Below are 22,159 nucleotides of genomic sequence, written 5' to 3'. Positions count from 1 at the left end.
TTTTTTAAAAAGACAAGTTGAGCCACATCTGTAGCATCAGTGCTATCATCCATCGCCAAAGAATAAAATTTAAAATTAGCAGCTTTACTCTACAAACTTTCAATTGATTTTCCAATTTCTTCGACTCACCTGGCCATAGTCTGGTGAGACAAATTGATTTGAGAATTATCCCCCTTTTTTCAGGGCAAATTATATCTGCCACACTTTCTAGACATTGCTTAATAAACTCAACATCAGTAAATGGTTTTGATTTTTTTGCTATTAAATATGCTGCCACACAAGTAGCTTTTACAATGGAATGTACCTGAGTTGTAACTTTTTGAAAAAATTTTTGTTGAGAAGACAGACTTTTTTACAGTTCTGCTTTTTGTCCTTATGACACAATCCTTCATACCATATTGAATTTGGCAGTATGTTTTTACATATAATGCATTTCAAGTCATGGTCTTTGAAAACTTGCAAAAATTCCCTACAAATTAAGCACAGTGCCTTACTTTCTGCCTCAACAAAAAACTAGTCATCTGTCTACTTTTCATTCAACAATCTTCCTTCATCCATAATTTTTCTTTTTGAGGGCTGTTTTTTCTTTTGTGACACTGTAATGGGCAATGTGTGAGGTGATGCCAAGGTGTGGAAGTACCTTTAATAATCAAGTAAGAATGGTTACCTGACTTCTAAATAACATTAAATGCCTCATGCTGCAATGGTAGGTTGAAGTATTGATAATCGCTGCCCCAACTATATCCTATCTAAAGAAACTCATGTTAAGTATGACATAAGCTGGTTGAAAGTAAAAGGATGAAACAAGATATACTGTGCAAAAACTAATCAAAACAGAAAAAATAGGCTACATTAATATGAAAGAAAATGACAGAGAAAATTACCAGAGAATGACATTATGTAATTATGTAAAAGGCTAACCCACCGTGAAGACAAAGTAATCCTAAATGGCTATCAAACATAGCTAGAAAAACATAAAAGCAAAAATTGACAGAACTTAAAGGAAAAACAGACAAACCCACAATTATAGTTGGAGACCCTCTCTCAATAATTGATAGAAGACAGAAAATCAGCAATGATATAGAGGAATTCAATAAATATCAACCAAAAGGATCTCACTGGTATTTGCAGAACACTCCACTGAACAACAGCAGAATACATTCTTCTCAGGTAAAAGTTTAATTAAGACAGATCAAATCTAGGCAATAAAACAAAGTGTCAACAAATTTAAAAGAAAGTAAATCATATGGTACATATTCTCAAGTGAAAATGGAATATAATTAGAAATCGGTAATGGAAAGACAGCAGGAATATTTCCACTTAGAAAATACACAACATATCAGCAGTCTCCAACCTTTTTGACACCAGGGACTGATTTCATGGAAGACAATTTTTCCATGAACAGGAGATGGTGGGGGGGGTGGTTTCAGGATGATTCAAGTATATTACATTCAAGCTCACCACCTGATGTGAAGCCCAATTCCTAACAAACCTGGACTAGTACCTGTCCTCAGCCCTAAGGCTGGGGATCCCTGATCTAAACAATTGATAAGACAACAAAGTCTCAAATGAAATAAAAATATATACTGAACTGAATAAAAATTAAAACATCAAAACTTGTGAGGAACAGTTAATACCCTCAGAGAGGGAAATTTATAGCATAAACCTACACAAAAGAGAAAAAGGGTCAAATCAACAATCTAAGCTCACATCTGCAGAATCCAAGAAGAAAACTGCAAAATAAATCCAAATCAAGCAGAAGAAAATAAAAACAAAATGAATAAAATTTAAAAATATATAGGGAAAACAAGTGTCTAAGCATAAACAAAGAGTTGATTCTTTGATAAAAAATCAATAAAGTTGGCAAGCCTCTAGCAAGACTGACAAAGGAAAATAAAGAGAGAAAATACACAAATCACCATTATAGGAATGAAAAGGGGTATCATCAGAGACCCTGCAGACATCAAAATGATAACAAGGGAATACTCCCAACACTAACAACTTGCACAACATAGACCAAGTCCTCAAAACACAAACTACCACTAGTTACTCAATATGAAACAAATGGTTCAATATGCTCTTAGGATAATTAAAATCATAACTTAAAACTCCCCCCCAAGAAATGAACAAGTCCAGATGGTTTCACCAATTTAAAGAATGTTTAAAGGAAAAATACCTCCAATTCTACACAAAGTCTTCCAAAAAATAGAATATGAAGCACTTCCCAATTTCTTTTATAAACTTAGTATTACCCTGACACAAAAACCAGACAGAGTACTAAAAAAAAAAAAAAATACTATTGACAAATATGCCTCATGAATATAGGCAACTTTTTACCTATATAAAAGTGAGGTTTATTCCAGGGATGCAAGGTTGGTTCAACAGTAGAAATCAATCATATTTATTATAAGTCACCACTGTAAAACAAGCTAATGAAGAAAAATCACATAAATTATATTGATCAATGCAGACAAAGCATTCCATTAAGTCAACAGACACTCATGATAAAAATCTCAGTAAAAAAATAGGAAGAGAGCAGAACTTTAACTCGACTGAGCATCTACAAAATACCTATAACTAACATACTTAATGGTGAAAGACTGATTTTCCCTTAAGATGGGGATGTCCACTCTCACCTCTCTTATTCAATACAGTGCTAGAAGTTCCACCAGTTCAATACAGCAATAAGATAAAAGGCACACATATCAGAAAGAAAAAAAAAGAAGACTGTCCATATTTGAATGTATGATGTAGAAAATAGAAGGAATTTATTTTTGAATCACAAAGAATCTACCAGAAAATCTCCTAACACCAGGTAAGTTCAAAAACTCACAGAATATAAGATAAACATTTAAAAACACCAACTGTATTTCTAGGTATTAACAGCAAACCAATATTAAACATATAAATCATTCATAATCACTCAGAAAAAGAATTAAATACTTAGGTATATCTAGCAAAACATGCACAGAATTTACATGCTAAAAATTGCACAATGCTGATTTAAGGATTCAAAGACCTAAACAAACAGGTTAGAAAAATCAATACAGTAAAGATGTCAATCTCTCCAAATTTATATAGCTGAATGCAATTCCCAACATGATTTTGTTATATATAGACAAAATACCCTAAAATGTATATGCAAAGGCAAAGGAACTAGGATAAAAATTTTTGAAAATAAATAGGAGGAATGAATCTGCCCAATTTCAACATTTATATAACTTCAGTAATCAAGACTGTGGTGTCCCCTTGTTAGGCGATAGAACTGTAGACCAATGAAATAGGGTACCCAGAAACAGACTCATACAAAAGTGCTCAACTGACCTTTGAGAAAGGTAAAAAGTTATTCAATGAAAAGAAAGGTAATGAAAAACAAGTCAAGACATGGAAGCTAAAAAACATGTTATTAAATAATAAATGGGTCAACAATGAGATCAAAGAAGAAATCAAAAGATACTCTGAAACAAATGAAAATAAGAACACATAATCCAAAACCTGTGGGACACTGGGAAAGCAATCCTAAGAGGAAAATTCATAGCATCTCAGTCAGGGCTATCTCAAAAAACAAGAAAAAGCTCAAATAAATTATCTAACTTTATACTTAAAAGAACCTGAAAAACAAATAAAGCCCAAAGTGAGTAGAAGGAAGGAAATAATAAAGATCAGAGTGGAAATAAATGAAATAGAGTCTAAAAAAAAAAAGACACAAAAGATCAATGAATCCAAGAGCTGGTTCTTTGAAAACATAAACAAGATTGACAAACCTTTAACCAGACTCATCAAGAAAAAAAAGAGAAAGAAACCAAATAAATAAAATCAGAAATAGAAAAGGAGAAATAAAAACTGACACCAAAGAAATACAAATGATTATAAGAAAATATTAGGAACAACCACATGCTAACAAACTACATAACTGGACGAAATGGATAAATTCCTAGAAACATACAATTTTCCAAAATGAACTCAGGAAGAATCAAAGATTCTATTAAATAGATTATACCTAATAAAGTGGAAGCAACAATCAAAAAACTCCCAAAAAACAAAAGCCCTGGATCAGATGCCTTCACAGGTGAATTTTACCAAACATTCTGAGAACTAATACCTCTCCTTCTCAAGATACTTCATAAAATTCAAGGGGAGGGAAGGCTAAACTCATTTTACAAGTCCAGCATAATCCTAATTCTAAAATCAGATGAAAACATGACAAAAAAAGGAAGTTATAGGGCAATATCCCTGATGAACATAGATGCTAAAATCCTCAACATATTAGCAAACCAAATACAGTAATGTATCAAAAAGATCATACACCACAATCAAGTGGGATTTATTCTGGGAATGCAAGGTTGGAACAATATTCGCTAATCAATAAATGCAATTCATCACATAAGCAAAATGAAGGATAAAATCACATGATCAAACCAATAGATGCAGAAAAAGCATTTGATAAAATCCAACACCCATTTATGATAAAAACTCTCAGCAAAGTGGGATTAGAGGGAACATACCTAAACACAATAAAGGCCACATATGACAAACCCACTGTCAGCATCATCCTCAATGGGCAAAAACTGTCCCTTAAGATCAGAAACAAGACAGGAATGTCTGCTTTCACTTCTCTTGTTCAACATAATACTGGAAGTCCTAGCCACAGCAATCAGACAAGAAAAAATAAAATGCATTCAAGTTGGAATGGAAGAAGTAAAACTGTCTTTACTTGTAGATGACATGATACTGTACATAGAGAAACCCAAAGATCCCAAGAAACTATTAAAACTGATAAAGCAATTCAGCAAAGTAGCAGGATACAAAATTAATATCCAGATATCAGCTGCATTTTTATATGCCAATAATGAATTAACACAAAGGGAAATTAAGAAAACAATCCCATTCACAATTGCTACAAAAAGAATAAAATACCTAGGAAAAAACCTAACCAAGGATGTAAGACCTGTACTCGGAAAATTACAAGACACTGAAGAAAGAAGTTGAAGATACAAGTGGAAGCACATACCACGTTCATGGATAGAAAGAATTAACATCATTAAAATGTCCATACTACCCAAAGCAATCTATAGATTAAACGCAATTCCTATAAAGATTTCAATGACATATTTCGTAGAACTAAAGCAAGTATTTCAAAAACTTTTATGGAACCACAAAAGGTCCTCCATAGCAACAGCGATCCTGAGAGAGAAAAACAAAGCTGGAAGAATCACACTGCCTAATATCAAACTATAAGGCCACAGTAATCAAAACAGCATGGTACTGGCCCTGGGTGGTGTTGCTCAGTGCTGAGATTGAGTGCTGGCCTGCAAACCAAAAGGTTGCCAGTTAGAGTCCCAGTCACGGCACACACCTGGGTTGTGGGCCAGGTCCCCATTACGGGGCTTGTGAGAGGCAGCCACACATTGATATTTCTCTCCCTTTCTTTTTCCCTCTTTTCCCCTCTCTCTAAAAATAAATAAATTAAATCTTGAAAAAAACAAAAAACAAAAAACAAAAAACCCCAGCATGGTACTGGCATAAAAACAGACACATAGGTCAATGGATCAGAATAGAGAGCCCAGAAATAAACCCACAACTTTATGGTCAATTAATATTCCACAGAGGAAGCAAGCACATGCAATGGGCTAAAGATAGTTTCTTCAATAGCATTAGGAACACTGGACAGATGTGCAAAAGAATGAAACTAGACCTTCTTACACCACACACAAGAATAAATTCAAAATGGATCAAAGACTTAGGCGTTAGGCCTGAAACCATAAAAATCTTAGAAGAAAACATAGCAAAATCTTGGACATTGCTCTTAGCAATTTTTATCAGATATATAGCCCTAGTCAAGAGAAATAAAAAAAATAAACGGGACTACATCAAACTAAAGTGTTTTTGCAAAGAAAAGGAAATCATCAACAAAATAAAAAGACAACCTACAGAATGGGAGAAAATTTTTGCTGATACATCCAATAAGAGGTTAATATCCAACATTTATAAAGAAGTTACAATATCACCACCAAGAAAACAAACAACCCACTTAAAAAATGGACAAAGGGCATGCATAGACACTTCTCCAAGGACATACTGATGGACAATAGACACATGAAAAGATGGTCAACATCACTCATCATCAGAGAAATGCAAATTAAAACCACAATGAGATATATCTCAAATCTGTCAGAATGGCTATCATCAATAAATCAACAAACAAGTGTTGGTGAGGATGTAGAGAAAGGGGAACCCTTTTACACTGCTGGTGGGAATGCAGATTGGTGCAGCCACTATGGAAAACTATATGCACTTTCCTGAAAAAATTAAAAACGGAACTGCCTAGGACCCAGCAATTCCACTTCTGGGAAGATATCCAAAGAAACCCAAACACTAATCCAAAAGAACATAAGCACCCTTATGTTCACTGCAGTGTTATTTACAATCAGTGAGATAAGGAAGCAGTCCAAGTGGCCATCAGCAGATGAGTGGATAAAACAAGCATGAGACATTTACACAATGGAATACTACCCAGCTGTAAAAAAGAAAATTTTACCCGTTGCGAAGACAGTATGATGCACCTAGAGAACGTTATGCTAAGTGAAATAAGCCAGTCTGAGAAAGACAAATACTATATGATTTCACTCATATGCGGAATCTAATGAACAAACTGAATAAAGAGAAATGGGAATACACTCATAGATGGAGAGCAAGATGACAGCTGAGGTGAGGTGAAGGTGTAGAGGTCAGGGGATAGAGGAATTGAGAAAAAAGGCCTCAGAGATGTGGCTAACAGTGTGGCGACTGCTGGAGAAAGGGATGTATAAGGGGACTAAATGGTAATGGAAAAAAAATACAATAGAGATTAAATTTTTAAAATAAGGACAATCTTTTCAACAAATGCAGCAACGGAACATACATAAGCTAACACAAACAAAACCCCTCAACGTATGTCTCACACTTTACGGAAAAATAAAATGGATCATGGACTTAAATGTAGTAAGTAAAAATACAAAGCTTTTATTAAAAGAAAAAAAAAAAGTTAGAAAAATCTTTGAGATCCAGGACTAGAAGAGTTTTAGACTTGACACTTAAAGCACAATCCATAGAAAACTGATAAATTAATCTTCATCAAAATTGAATACTCTGGATCTGCAAAAGTACATTAAAGAAATAATAAGACATGCTATACAGCCTGTGAAAATATTTGCAAACTACACACCTGACAATGATTTGCCAGATTAGTGGTTGCCAAGGGTTAAGGAAGGATAAGAGTGAGAAGGACATGGGTGCAGCTGTAAAATGACAAGGAGGGATTCTGTGGCAAAAGCAATGTTCTGCATCTTGTGTCAGTATCATGGTTGTAATACTGTACTACAGTTTTGTAAAATGCTTCCATAGGGGCAAATTATAAAGGAATCAAGGAATCTCCCTCATTTCTTACAACTGCATGTGAATCTACAACTATCTCAAAATAAAGATTAAATTAAAACAAAGTCTTTTTAAATCAACAGTGAAAAGCACAGTCGTGATCAATTACCACATGGTAACTTATATGGAATATCTAAACCTCCGATACATTGATTAACTAAATATTAATTTTAATCATCAAATGTCAATTTTAACTTTCTACTGTAAATATAAATGCCTTAAGAAAGTAATATTTTCAGACCTACTAGTAAAAATCAGATTTCATTTTCAAGCAAAATAATCTTCATAGTTCTATAGTGATGACTTGTCATAAGATCTCAGAACTTGAGGCCAAATTTAGACAGCATTTATGATGTTCTGGCAAATAGCCTGAATTTTATTAATCGTTAGAGAAATTGTTAACAAACTAATGAATAATTAATGTGAACCTTACTTGCCAAGCACCTTTCTGGAAGTTTCCCTTTGTGTTCTTTATCTCTGATATTGAGACCATACATGACAGAAGGTAAACAATGAAAGCTCATTCAGCCACTGTGATAAATCCAACTAAAACAACTGTTCCACCCACTGTAACCTTGGTATAGCTTAAGCCATTTCAGTTTTAACTCAATAATAAAAAAAATTTGGCATTAACCCCTTGTTTCTTATATCCTCCACAAATGTCCAACTTCAATAATTAAGTTTAAAGCAAGAAGAAATGTTCAGACAATGCTTATTCTAAAAGGTCTCCTTTCAAAATTTCTGAAATTTACTATCATGATGTATTTTTTTAAAGTTCATGTTCTTACAAATGATTTGTTCATGGCACGCTTCACTTCATCAGAACCATCTGAATAGATCTGCTGAAATAGTTTGTTTAAAGCTGCATCTCCCTCCAACTTCTCATTCTTTTCTTCTTCTTTGATCTCTCCGACCAATTTATCCCAATTTCTTGTATAATGAGATGATGATGGATATAGGTTCTTTACATCTATGGAGTAAAAAGAAATGATTAATCAACATGTTGATTATGTCAAGAATATGTAAAATTGTGACCTTGGTATAGAACACCTTAGCAAATAATAGGTGATTGAATTTCATGTTTGAAATAAGTATCTTTCTGATATACACATCAGCAACTAAATTTACACTTCTAAAAACTGATCAACATAATGTAAAATCGAGGACTTTCTTTTGAACTCAATAAAGTGTAAACTTTTGGTACATTATGCAAAATTAGATTAAAAACAGATTTCTTATGTTAATAGGGGAAACTCATGAGAAGTATACAGAAACTTTTATATTTACAGAAAAGTTGCAAAGACGGTACAAATAATTCTAAAATTAATGTTTTTAAAAAGTTGCTTCATGAAGAAATTTTTCTTATAAACAAGATTTTAATGCTAAAAATATGACTTTTTCTGAGGTACTTACATAACTTTCAGAGTAGAAATAAACTGAAAATATAAATAATTATCCGTTGCATTCTGCAGTAAGTTAAGACTTTATATTCTCTCCCCACATTAAAAATATTAGATTACTTCAACAGGAGGTAATAAGGAATTCCTGAATGTTGAACAAAATTACATGGGATAACCTAAAATATAATAAATGCCCACACCATGCACACATAGCAAATAAATGGAGACTGCTCACCCTCAGACAGACTACCAGCCTAGGGACTCAGGGCACTGTCAAGGCTGCCCCAAAGACCAAAGAAACAAGATCATGGCACACAAACAAGTTAAAAGTAACTAAGCTACCTAGTAGGTATAAGAGCAATTCTATTCATTGACCAATGGAAATATAATGCAAACTACAATGTGAGCCACATACATAATTTTGAAATTTCTAGTAGCCACTTCACTAGAATCAGGTGAAATGTATTTTAATAACATATTTCATTTAACCTAACATATATTCAAAATAGTATCATTTCAATATGAAGAAAAATTAAATGTATTTTACACTTATAGTACATCTCAATCCAGGCTAGTCTTATTTCAAATGCTCAATAGGCACATGAGGCTAGCAGTTACTATATTGGGCAACACAGCTACTATAGAACTTCAAAAAAATCTGATTCAAAGATTCATTATCAATATTTTAAGACACATTAATGCTAATCTAAATGTTCAACATCTCCTTCCTCAAAATAGTTGAGAAACTACTAATTGTTCCTTCTGTTTTTCCAAACATTCTCTTCATTTATAAACCAACTTTCTCCCTGCCCACCCTCACCTCAAACCAAAAGCACATGAACCACATGGTTTTATTCAGGGCAAATGTATTATTTCCCAAAACCTACCCACCCTTCCTCTAATAGTAATTTCCTCTATCTCTGTACATTATCTCTAGTAGCCAAAGGAAATTTTTAAAAAATTGCTGTGAAAATTAAGGGCCTAGGAAACATGGGTTAATTAATCCTAATGCAGACTCCCCAGAAGGATGGGAGTACAGGTTCTAATCTCCACTTCCCAGATACAATAAGCAATGTGCCCTTATCTGCAGTCTGCAGCTTGCAGCACACAGGAATCTGATAAGTGTACTAATTTCTTACAAAAAATATAGTAGGACAGGAGGAATAGCAGCTTTATGAATATGCAAAGCACTGAGTTTAGAAAAAGTTTGCAAAACTAAAAAATCCTTTATAGTTGATCCCACAAAAATTTTAACACCTACAGATAGTAGATGAATTACCAAGATGAGTAACCTAATTTATTTGTTCATTCATTATGATATCAAATAACTGCAAAAATACTCATGTCAGCAGAGACTTTCCACTGTTAGAAAGAAAATGGAGCAACACACAGTAAAAAAAAAAAAAAAGATTAACAGAAGAATCAGGCCCAGACTCTGAAGACCTGCGTTTAGCCCTAGACAATAAAAAATACTAGGTGATTTTAAGCAAGTTGTTTAACCTTCCTGAGCTCATAATACAGGAGGAACAATACTAGGCTGCCTACTATACTGGGCTATTCTTAGAATTAAATGAGATCTCACATTTAAAGTGTTTCTTTTAACAAATGCTTTGAGCTATACATAAACCTCAGCCCAAAAATCTCTGGGAGTCAGCCCCAATAGAAGTACATAATATCTTTACCATGACTTTCATTTAAAACAGGAAGAACCTTAATTAAATTAAATAGCTTAAATACCAACATGAAACTTCATTCTTAATTATCCAATCCAAAATTTCATTCTTAAAAATCATGTGTTGGTGTTGGTTTCCTGGTTTTGACAATTATTCTATAGCTTAGTTATAATATTATCATGAAGGGAAGCTAGGTAAAGGGTACATGGGAACTCTTTCTGCAACTTCTATGAGAATCTAAAATTAAGTCAAAATAAAAACAGTAAAAATGAATAATCTGTTAGCTAACTTGGTGTTCCTAAAAGATGCCATAAGGAAATGCGTTTTTTGTTATAGAAGAAAGCAGTGAAAAATCTGAAAGTAGGTGGAACATAGTATTACGTCATTTCAATAATCAAATCAAAGCATTAACTCTAATCAAAGATATTTCTCTCCATTCATTTGTTTAAAGACATTGCCGTAAAACAGTCTTAGGTTACAATTCTAAGAGTGTCCTACAGGTTAATTATGCCATTAGAAAAATACCTGCCTATTGCATATGCTTAGTATTGACTTCAACATAGTCTGTCCCTTAAAGGTTTAAACATATCAACCCTAGTTTTCTACTCTCATCCTAGGCTTTGCTTAGGCATTCATTACCTGTTTGCTTCCACCTCTGTATTAACAACATAGTGAAATGAACAGATACTTAGGGGAGCCCTGAAATTCCAGGAAGTAAGAGTTGACAGTATCAGGAAAGAAGGGAATAAATAAGAAGGGAGAAGGAAGAGGCGGATATGTATCAGTAAACCACTAATCCACTTAATACCCAAAAAGCAGCAATAGGAAAGGCCAACACAAAAAACCAAACCACCCTCAACTGATGTCATAAGGTAAACAATTCTAATCCCCTCCAGGCTTTTGTTGCCATTCATTTGTACTCTTAAGAGTTTAAGTCAGAACCTTCAAAAGAAATGCTCATTTGTATTCATTACAGAGCAACCTATTATACTGGATGTATCTTGTATTGGGAACATAAATAATGAAAACAGAAAGAATGCTCATTACTATGCAATTTCAACTATGTAACATAATTTGAATTTAAAGCTCATCAAGGCCAGAAAACAAACCTGCGATGAACTGTTTTGGCTTAGGCACATCTCCTTGCCCCTCTAGCTTTTCCCATCTCACAGCCTCTGGTTTTTTCATTTTAATTTCAATCTGGAGGAAACACCAAACAAAATCCATTATTTAATGTAAAACAGACACAAAAAATGCAATTTTCTTAAGTCATCAAAGTTTTATAACAATTAATAGTGTCCTTGGGAGCTTCCTTAGATTATACAAGATTAAATTTTAAGACTTTTGAAACATTTATTTTTACTTAAAAGCCCTTCAAACACATACACATTATAAACTATAATTACGAAGTGTCTTAAAATCCTTATGCTTTTTTCCTTCTAAAGCAGTGTTTTCAACCAGGAGTGATAATGACCCCCAAATGACATTTGGCATCATACGAAGACACTGTTGTATGGAGACACTTGCTGGTGGTCACACAACTGGGGTGGGGATGAGGGGTGCTACTGCCATCTAGTGAGGAGAGACTAGGCGGTGCTACTAAACACCCTAAACCGTACAAGACAAACCACCAGAACAATCATGCAGCCCAAAAGGGCAACAGTGCCCCACCAAGAAACCTTGTCCTAAACAAATTACTGAATTTGCATATATTTAACCTGTTTTAAAATAAACTCAGTGCACTGTATAAAAAAATAATACAATCAACACCAACATTTCCACAATCATTTGTTCAATAGTTATTAAACACTCATGAGCAAGGGATGTGGGGAATTTTTTAAATAGTCAAGACATGTCCTTGACCATTTGGAGGTTATGTGATACACTTCAAAGTTATTCAAGAGGCAAATAAATGTTCTAAAAGCTCAGGAGACATCACACCTAGATGTGAATAGGTAAGGTTTCAGGGTACCTGTAAAGAGCTGGGAGAGGAATGAGCATCAGCTATGACAGACAGGGTAGGTCTCCAGAAACAAAAGGAATAGCCTAAAACTGGAGTCATGAGGTATGAAAGGGCACAGTGTGCATCAAGGAGTAGAGGACACTAATTTGCCTCAAGTCCAGGATTTACATTAGAGAAATGAAAAATACAGATGGAAATAAAAGGTGTAAGGCAGACTGAACAGCTTCTGAATGCTAAACTAAGATCACTTGTTAAAATGTTAACAGCATTCTAAAAGCATCTTTTACTTTAAATTAGCAATTACTGGTAGTCTTTCTACAATCTGCATTTAGTGAGAGAATCCTTAAAATTAGCATTTTAAAATATCTTAACAAAACACTTGTATAACAAGCAGGGTATACAGAAACACTATCCTTAACTAACCTCCACCACAGGGCACCCTATATTCACACCTCATGTTCCCATGCTAAGCACTTACTATCTATAAAAAGTTCCTTGTTATACCTGAAGAGCAGCATACACTGGCACCGACACCTACTGAAAGCCATTATAACCTGAATAACTGTGTAGTATGAACAAAGATGCCTTTATAAAGCTAAAGTCAAAACTCTTTGTAACAATCTGTTTCAACTGATATACACTGACCTGAATTTGAAATTATACTTAATCCATTTATTAAAATAGCTGCACAAAATAAAACCATTTCAAGCAGCTTTTTTGAAAAGGTAAAAAGGGGTAGGGATACACTAATTTTCTAAGAATTCCTTTTTAAACCTACTTCACTTCTGATGCTTTAGCAATGAAGTGTAGTCTTTATTCTGGCAAATACTTCTAGAAACCACCAGTTCAATTTCAGGTATCTTTACTACAACCATCAATAAGCCATTCTATTTTCATTTAAGTCAAAAATAATTAAAAGTTAACTTAAAACTTTGGCATTTTGCTTGAATGTTGCTCTTATATGAACAGGGAAGGCTTTCAATGCATAATTTCCCAGAGCAGTATGCACAGGTTACTAATAAGAATTCCTACTGTGCTGGATTGTCAGTTTTCAATATTATGTGTGCTAACCCCCACCTCTAAGGTCTCCTTTGCACAGCAGAGTGTTAAATTTTTTCCAGTGAAAGGAACTTCAGACTTAAAGAGAAGCCATTATACTTATCGGGTTCTTGGTATCCAGACATCCCCTTCTTAATAAATGCTACATAAGCTCCCACTTAATGCTACACATTTGACAGTGAAGGGGTCTTACCCAGACACTAGAAAGCTGTTTACTGGTAAACTATTCTTCTCCAGCAAGCTTTTGAGAACTACCTGTTTCAAGACTGTAGTTACAAAATAACTGTTCCCCTTAATAACAATATAATATCCAGAATGCAATTTTCCCAACATTTTCTTACTCAGGTCTTCGTACATATAATTGCTGTATCAAACCCCTTTGTCCAATAACAAAGTATCTCAGTCTTTCTGAGGCCGGCGTACACATCTAGCTTCTTTACTTTTATACTCAAATCATTTTATAATCATTTTTTATACACATCTAGCTTCTTTACTTTTATACTCAAATCATTTTATAATCATTTTTTTAAATGCAACAGATGGTAATGAACGAAGAGAAATTGCAAACATCTTCTCCAAAGTTCTTATAGCTCAATTCAAATATTTACTGAGTGCCTACTTTGAGCCAGGCACTATGTTGGTACATTAGGTCACAGCCTCTATTCTTCTTAAATCAATCAGAAGAGACATTTCCCATGAATGAAAAATGTATAGTGACAGACCTAAGTATTGGGAAATGTAGTTATCTGGAATGAAATATGTCAAAATTTCATCAGTAGTAAGACTGGGTGATTACTTTCTCAGCTTCTTTATATTTTTCCAAATTTTCTATAACATACATTTATTGCTTTTATAACCTGAATAAAAATCTAATTGGGATAAATAACAGCAGTAGTATTTACTGAGCATTTGTTATATAACCTGTGTACAAAGTGCTTCACATATCATCTCACTCAACAGAACAACCCTATAAAAGAGTACCATCCATACTTTAGAGATGAGGAAGCCAAGAGACTCGATAACTTGCCAAAAGTGTCTTTTACTGTTAGAAGTTTTACTTATTTCCTCAAAAATAAGCAGAGATTGAGAAACAAGACAATACTCAGTTGCATATTTATAAGAGTCACAAATAGGTGAAACTTACTAGATATATGACCTTGAGCAAGTAACTAATTTCGCTAAGCCTGTTTCTCCTATAAAATGAAATTAATAGCGTCTATTTCACTCAGGGTTCTTACAGGATTTAATTGAGACCACATATAAAAAGAAGACAGAACTCTGGCAAATAACTGAATGCTCCATCAATCTCTTCATCATCATTTTAACTACTCTAAAAATCTGAATAAGTTCTTTAACATTTACAGTTTCCATACCTGTAAACAGGTAACAAAAATACCTACACTATGCAATAACTGTGAGTATTGCATAGGATAATACATGGCAGTCATACCTATTACCTTCTCCACAGGCCAAACAATATGGGACTGGCTAAATAATCACCAGTAAATGTATACAATAAAATACTTTACAATAGAATATTTAAAGGCACGAACAAGTGTCTTGTACTCCCATTTTAGTCCAAGTAATGTTAATGTATGACTAAGTTTTTTTAAAAAGACAGCTACAGATAGTACAGTAAAATTCTTTTCATTTAAAAATATATAAATATACATTAATAGAAAAGGTGGCAAGAATACATTCCAAGATCTGTATTTTGTAAATATCGGCAACTAATCAGTTATTTTTTTAAAAAGCTCACTATTACCACACCACAGTATCAAAAAGACAGAATAATCTCCAAACCCCCACATCTGTGTGTTCAAAAAAGCAGCAGCATTCCGAGACACCATCACTGAAATTCTTCTATGAATATTAAGAAAAAAAAACCACTCTAAAACTTCTCTAATTTTAATGCGTTAAGAAGGGAGTTATTTGTCTCTAATTAAAGAAACACATTTTCATTTCCCATGGTTCCAGTTAAAAGCCTTCACATTTTGTATTGATATAATACAGAAAAATTACTTTGACTAAAATAGGAATACAAGAACATTTCCACAAGGGCATGTTTACTCCAAAAGATTATGAGAATTCTAATTTTTTTGAGGTAATGAGTATTAATCTTCAAAATGAGTATTTCATTCCTGTCTGTTGAAGTTATAATCCTGTGATTGTGACCAGAGAATACTGTCATGAAATTAACAAGACAGAACAAAAGAACACTGCAGATTCTTAATAAATAAAATGAATTAACAGGCAGATATGAAAGCCGGTATTTGGCAAAAACAACTATAAGAGATACTGGAAAAATATGAATTCTGACTTGGAAAAACATTAAATATCACACTGTAAAATATTTAGTTAACAAGTGCTATTTCATTAATTTAAGGATCCTAGTTCTTCTAATTTTCTTTGCAAATTATATTAATTTTTCACTTGAATTAATAACACTTAACCAATGGTTATACATGAATATGCAACATTCGCTCAACCTCAAAAGGTGGGGAACAAAATAACAGAATTCATGAAAGAAAAAAAATAACCCTTTAAAACCACAGTGTTTACACAATCTCTCATTTTAAGCAAATTCCTCTGAGCAAAATGCATCCTTTTCTCAATTCACATAAAGGATTCAAGGTATCTGAACGCATATGAAAAGCAAATTACTTTCACTACCCTTCCCTTAGTGTCATCACTTAACTCCTGATAACCCAGAGAAAGATTTTATTTTCAATATTTTAACACTGTCTCCCTCTGCTGTGAGAAAAAGGACTCAAACTTTCGTTTTCCTTAGATATAATTAAGTATGACAGGTTTTTGAATTATATCATCTTGTTCAACATCATTTCGTTATAAAGTTGGTAAGATGTCATAGGAACTTAACTTGTTTGTATCATTATATCAATCAGCCTATAGTAAAACTGGTTTCATCCGGCCTTGTTTCACTTAAAGTCACTACCTATCAATGACTTTAAAAGAGAATATACCGTATAGCTTAAAAGTTGGTAGTCTAACAATACATATTGCTTTGGATTAGGACAAGAAAAATAATCATCCTTCAGAATATATCCTTAGAATCTTTTTTTTTTTAATTTTACTTATTTATTTTTAGAGGGGGAAGGGAGGGAGAGAGAGAGAGAGACATCAATGTGCGGTTGCTGGGGGTCATGGCCTGCAACCCAGGTATGTACCTTGACTGGGAATCGAACCTGCGACACTTTGGTTCGCAGCCCGCGCTCAACCCACTGAGCTATGCCAGCCAGGGCTAATATATCCTTAGAATCTTTATTCTTTAATTCAAAACTTAGAAAAAACCTAAACAAAGAAGCACTAGATTTATGGAAGTACACACATTCCTCCTGAGACAGACTGAACAATTTAGTAACCATGTGAACTTGGTAAAAGCATTTAAAGTCCATGAACCTCTTTTCAGCTGTAAAACTAAAAATGCATATAATCTGCCAACTTTATAGTGTAACATCAGAATCCAGTTTAAATTCATTCACTGAACAATTACTGAGCACCCACTATATACAATGCACAGAGCTTGGGTTGCCAAATTCAGCAAACGGAACATACTTTATTTACTTAAAAAAAAAAATCATTCGGCGTGTATGTTAACTGGGCATCCTGTACTTTATCTGGTAACCCTACTAGAGCATGTACAAAGACAAAAATATGATACACTTCTTATCCTAAAAAGACTAAACACAATTACTAAGTATAAGGGAAATAAAATGTATATATAATCAAATTAGTACACAAGAAAGAAAAGTAGTTATATAGCATTTAAAGACAGGGAAAAAGAGCAAAAAAGAAAAAAGCAAATTGGGAACAAAGTAAGAGGGGTTAGGGAATGGTCAGAATCAACAAGTACTGACAAGACTTAAAACAGAAAAAAAACTGAGAAGACAGTGCTTAGTCACATCCTCAACTTTATCCACACAAACTTGTGTATTTACCATATATACTATTCTTTTTCTTTTCATTTATTTTTTAATTATAGTTGACATACAATATTATATTAGTACAGCATAGTGATGAGACATTTATAAAATTTATGAAGTGATCCCCCTGATAAGTCTAGTACCCATCTGACAGCATTTACAATACTACTATTATTTCCTATGCTAAACTTCATATCCCTGTAATTATTTTTATAACTGGCAATTTGTACTTAATCCCTTTCACCACTTCCACCCATCCCCTGTACCCCTCTTCCACCTGGCATCCATCAATCAATTTGTTCTCTGCATCTACCACACTATTCTTCCCAAGTATTGGGTTGGCCAAAAAGTCAATTTAGTTTTTTCCACAAAAGAAAAGGCACATTTTTCATTTTCATCAATAACTTCATTGATTTGGACATTCTGAGTATGTTGGCTATCTCCTGCTATTGGCTCCTAGTGGGTAGAGGCCTGGAGTGACCTAAACATCTCCCAATGCATAAAACAGCCACATAAGCAACAAATTATTTGGCCAAAATGTCAACACCACCAAAAAACTCTGCAAACCACTTTTGAACATTTTATCAGTCACAGCACTTTCTCCATACACTGCATAAATCTTTTTTTTGTTTCAGTTGCATTGTTACCTTTCTTGAAATAAAGCATAATACACTGAAAACATTGTGTATCTTCTTCCATCTTCAATATCAAAATGGCTACACAAAAATTCACCACTTTTGATAAGTTTTTTAAATGTATGCTGATATGACAGCTGTCACAATACAATCTAACAAAATTGTTTCAAATGAAGTAGAAGACAACTAAGCACTACTAGTGCCACGGTATAGTAAAAAAACTAAATGAACTTTTTGGCCAAACCAATATATGAAGTGGCTCAGTAACACAAATTTTTAAGTCATTTACCACTATTCATACAAATTTGTATGCATTTAAATTAGTTCAAAAGAACATGCATTGATAACCTCTTGAAAGAAATATGTACAAAAATGCCAAACTCAATTTTCTGACCTGTAGGTCTAGACTCCTGCTAGACTCAGGAGTCTAGCTATAGGTTTTTGTGCTTGATTACTTTATCCAATATTTATTAAATAAGTTCTATACAATGTGGATGGGGCCAGTAAGACTATAAAACCTTGGTAAGACTCATCCCTTTTTTCACTTTCTATGGTCCAAGCAGCTGTTTCCTCTCTCCGCCTGATAATTACACAGCTTTCTACTTTGAAATCTTCAAACAAGTGGACAGATCATTTTTAACTAGATGCAAACAAAACAAAAAACACTGCCTCTTTTCTTTGCACTTCCTGTTCCAACCCTCTTCTTTCTGCAGGCCCAGTTACCACTCTTCATGACACATAGGCTGACCTTTAGTCTACCCTATGATAGAGAAATTCACATGTTCTGAGAACTTAAGACTCAATAGTTAACAATATATTGAAGGACGTGTAGAAAGAAGGTGTAGTAATGAAAAACATCTATTACATCATTCATTTTCATTAACCTATCATATGCCTTCACACAATTTCACAGATAAAAAAAATTCAGAGCTTATTTAGTCCATAACCCTCATTTTTATAGATGAAAATTTAGTCCTCTAGTCATTTTGTGACTAGTATGAATTTACAGGGCAAGCAAGATGCAGTCAGATTTTTTTTATTTTCAGTTATTTTTTCCTATTAAATTATATTACAATCTAGATCTTTTGATTACTATGTAAAATATTCTCTGATTTTTCATTCTATTGCAGGTTGTTTTTAAAAATATAAAGAAATCTAAGAATTATACACTCAAACTATAATTTAAACTATTCATTAATACCCCACATCTAAGTAACCTAAAATTCAGCTTAACTAAAAAACAAAAGAGCAGACTAAACCTTATAGTAGTTTGCATTTTTAACTGCATAAGGTCGAGTGAGAAAAGTATTTGTATTTCAAAACAGGTCAGACTGACAAGCTCAAGAGAAGAGACATTTGTCAGCATCAAATCTGAGAGGGAGGCTGTTTATTGTATCTTTTTTGAAAAATTTTACTGAGAAGTGTTATACCTATCTTAATAAAATACAAACACCACTGAGGTTAAGTAGATTTTTACAATCCATTTTGGCAGGAGAAAACTGTTACTCAAAATTTGTTATTTACCTGATCATTTTAAAGACATGTAGCTGAAAAATCTATCAGCTTATAATCATATAGGTGATTAATTGACCAATGTTTCTATATTTTAAAAATATTACTACTGACAATTCTTTTCAGCTGTCTTACCTTTGTTGAAAGTACTTTAAATGTGCTCTGTTCTGGTATTATAGGATGAAGAAGTCTCAGTTTCAAACTATAATCCTCTCCAGAAGGAAGTTTCACCAAAGCAGACAACTAATAAACACAAAATTAGCAGGACATTTTATAAATTTATATAATGAAGGATAAAATACTTAAATACAATCACAGAACTTCAATACCATTGCAGGTTAAACACTTTATATGCAAGTATCAGATTTAAGAACCTCAAAATAATCCATTTTTTTTCATGTGGTGACCTTCACAGATTCTCATAGACACAATAGCAGAAAATAATGTTTTAAAACATACACTTAATGTTTACTCAAAGATAGAGGAGCACAATGATACAGCATAAAAGTATTCACATGCAAAACATCTACTTCTACCACTAACTCTTAAATATATGTCATAAAGCTATACTAAATTCTAAGAAATTAAGATATTAAGTCATATTCATTTAATAGTTAGTAAATTTGAAGATGTATAAACCATATAAATATATAAACCTTTCTTCATGAAGTATACCATATGTATGTAAACAAATCGTATCTTACAAATATCTTTTATATTTGTCAACCAAGTTCTACTTTGAATTCCAAATGTAAAGAAAAAAGTGCACATCTAGCTATAAGCTACAGTATACATACTCTTATCTCAAACTTAAAATAATTCAAATTGAAAAGCAATCCTTCAGATTTCCATCAGCATTTTCCACATTATCTCAGGATGAAATGACGTATCTGATAAACTGCTATAGATTATTTGCAATATACTCTATTTGCAAATAAAAGTATTTAATCTCAACATAAAAAAATTGTTCAAAGACTAATGACCTCTTTTTCTGAAAATTCCACATTTACATCATTCTTCTGTACATTCTTGATCATAAGTGTTACGATTACTTGAGATTCAGTTTGATACCAGTCATACCTATTAAAAAAGAAAAAAACTTAAAACAGAAATTCTCATTTTCTTAAAGGTGTTGCTTATGTTTTGTCAAGATAAAAACTACAATCTGATAAACAAGAGCTCCACCTTGAGGAACAAAATAGCGAAGCAGCTGTTGATTCACAAGTAATTTTATATAACTAATTAATTTCCTATGATCTATACAGGCAGAAGAGAACAGTAAGGGAGATGATGCCCCAAACCTTTCCACTGGATTTAAATACTTAAATGCTTTTTTGGGTTCTCAGTTGTATCTCTAATTCTGTTGTGCTTAAGCTTATGTTGAAAGAAATGCATTTTAAATGGCTAACACAGTTATTTTACATCATCACTAGATCTGACACTCTCATTTCAATCTAACACTAAGTGAAGCACATCTGTGCCTTTTTAACAGATGAATACATGTAAGCTCACAAGGGTGAAGCAATCAGTCAGTTCATGGACCCAGGTCAGCTTGACTCCACACTCTTAAGATCTCTTAACTAAAGCTGGAAACAAACAGCCCTGAGCACAGGGAGCAGAAGCAAATAAGCTAAAATTAAAATAATTTAAATTTTAACTCATTCTGCTAGGCACAAATTAAATACAGTATCTTCCTTCAATCTCAAGGTATGTGGGAAAACTAGTGTGCTTAGAGATTTTGAGTATCTTTCACCCTGCGAGTTCTAAAAATGAAAGAATCCTCACTTTCTAGTAAATTAAACTAGATTTTTAAACACCATGAGGGCAAAGCTATTATTTCTCTATCACGTCACTATCACTTTCCCAAGACTAAGCACAGTGCCTGGTATACAGTATATTTATTAAATCAATGCTGGACTAGTTTATGCTCCAAAAACCATAATTATTTGATGTTATGTGGTCTGCCTCTGCTACTGCCACCAAGCTAGTCAAAGTTCCTTATATACTTGGAGAGTTACAGTCAACCTCCCCAGAAAGAACATTAAGAAATTACTTTGTTTCAACATTTCCAAGCCATTTTTGGTAATTAAGATGCACCTTGACTACAGCAATGAAGTTTAGGAGTCTCAGAGTTTTCCTCTGAAATTCAGTGAGGATGCAAAGCTCCAAATCAATGCCTTGTGTTTGTTATAGTCCTAAGATTACAAGTTGTGCACATGGTTAATAAATAATTTAAAATAAATTCAAATACTTGCGAGATGTTTATTCGTTATTATAATTGCAGCCCTCAGCAACAGTTATTTTCAAGTCATAAAAAATTTACTCCAAACATAAAAGACAGGTAAAGTTACAATTCTATAAAGCCTACTACTAACTCACTTACCTGTGTATTAATAACTTAATAGGAAGAATCTCTTCTTAATACATGGAAAGGTGACATAACATGAAACCAGGTGGAACAAGTTTAAAGCAGGGAAATGATCTGAATTTAAAACCTTAAATATAAATACTAATACTCATAAGTAAACAGCCTTTTATAATTAGTTTTTCTGGCCCTGAC

The 22,159-nt window shown here is 33.2% G+C and overlaps 1 protein-coding gene across 1 annotated transcript in view; it reads right to left on the bottom strand.

The window, feature by feature from the left end:
- Positions 1-22,159, bottom strand: part of SUGT1 (SGT1 homolog, MIS12 kinetochore complex assembly cochaperone) — a 49,098-nt gene that overhangs the window by 6,735 nt on the left and 20,204 nt on the right. The window contains exons 9-12 of the mRNA XM_045838944.1: positions 20,583-20,679; positions 19,735-19,842; positions 11,596-11,686; positions 8,202-8,383 (exon numbers count right to left, since the gene is read on the bottom strand). Coding sequence (XP_045694900.1) covers positions 8,202-8,383; positions 11,596-11,686; positions 19,735-19,842; positions 20,583-20,679 — 478 coding nt within the window. The remainder of the gene's footprint in view (positions 1-8,201; positions 8,384-11,595; positions 11,687-19,734; positions 19,843-20,582; positions 20,680-22,159) is intronic.

The sequence above is a fragment of the Phyllostomus hastatus genome, unplaced genomic scaffold (assembly GCF_019186645.2).
Source record: "Phyllostomus hastatus isolate PE091 unplaced genomic scaffold, TTU_PhHast_1.1 phas_contig_29, whole genome shotgun sequence".
NCBI lineage: Eukaryota > Metazoa > Chordata > Mammalia > Chiroptera > Phyllostomidae > Phyllostomus > Phyllostomus hastatus.
Note: the sequence above shows the minus strand (reverse complement) of the source record. Positions and strands in the feature narration are given on the sequence as shown.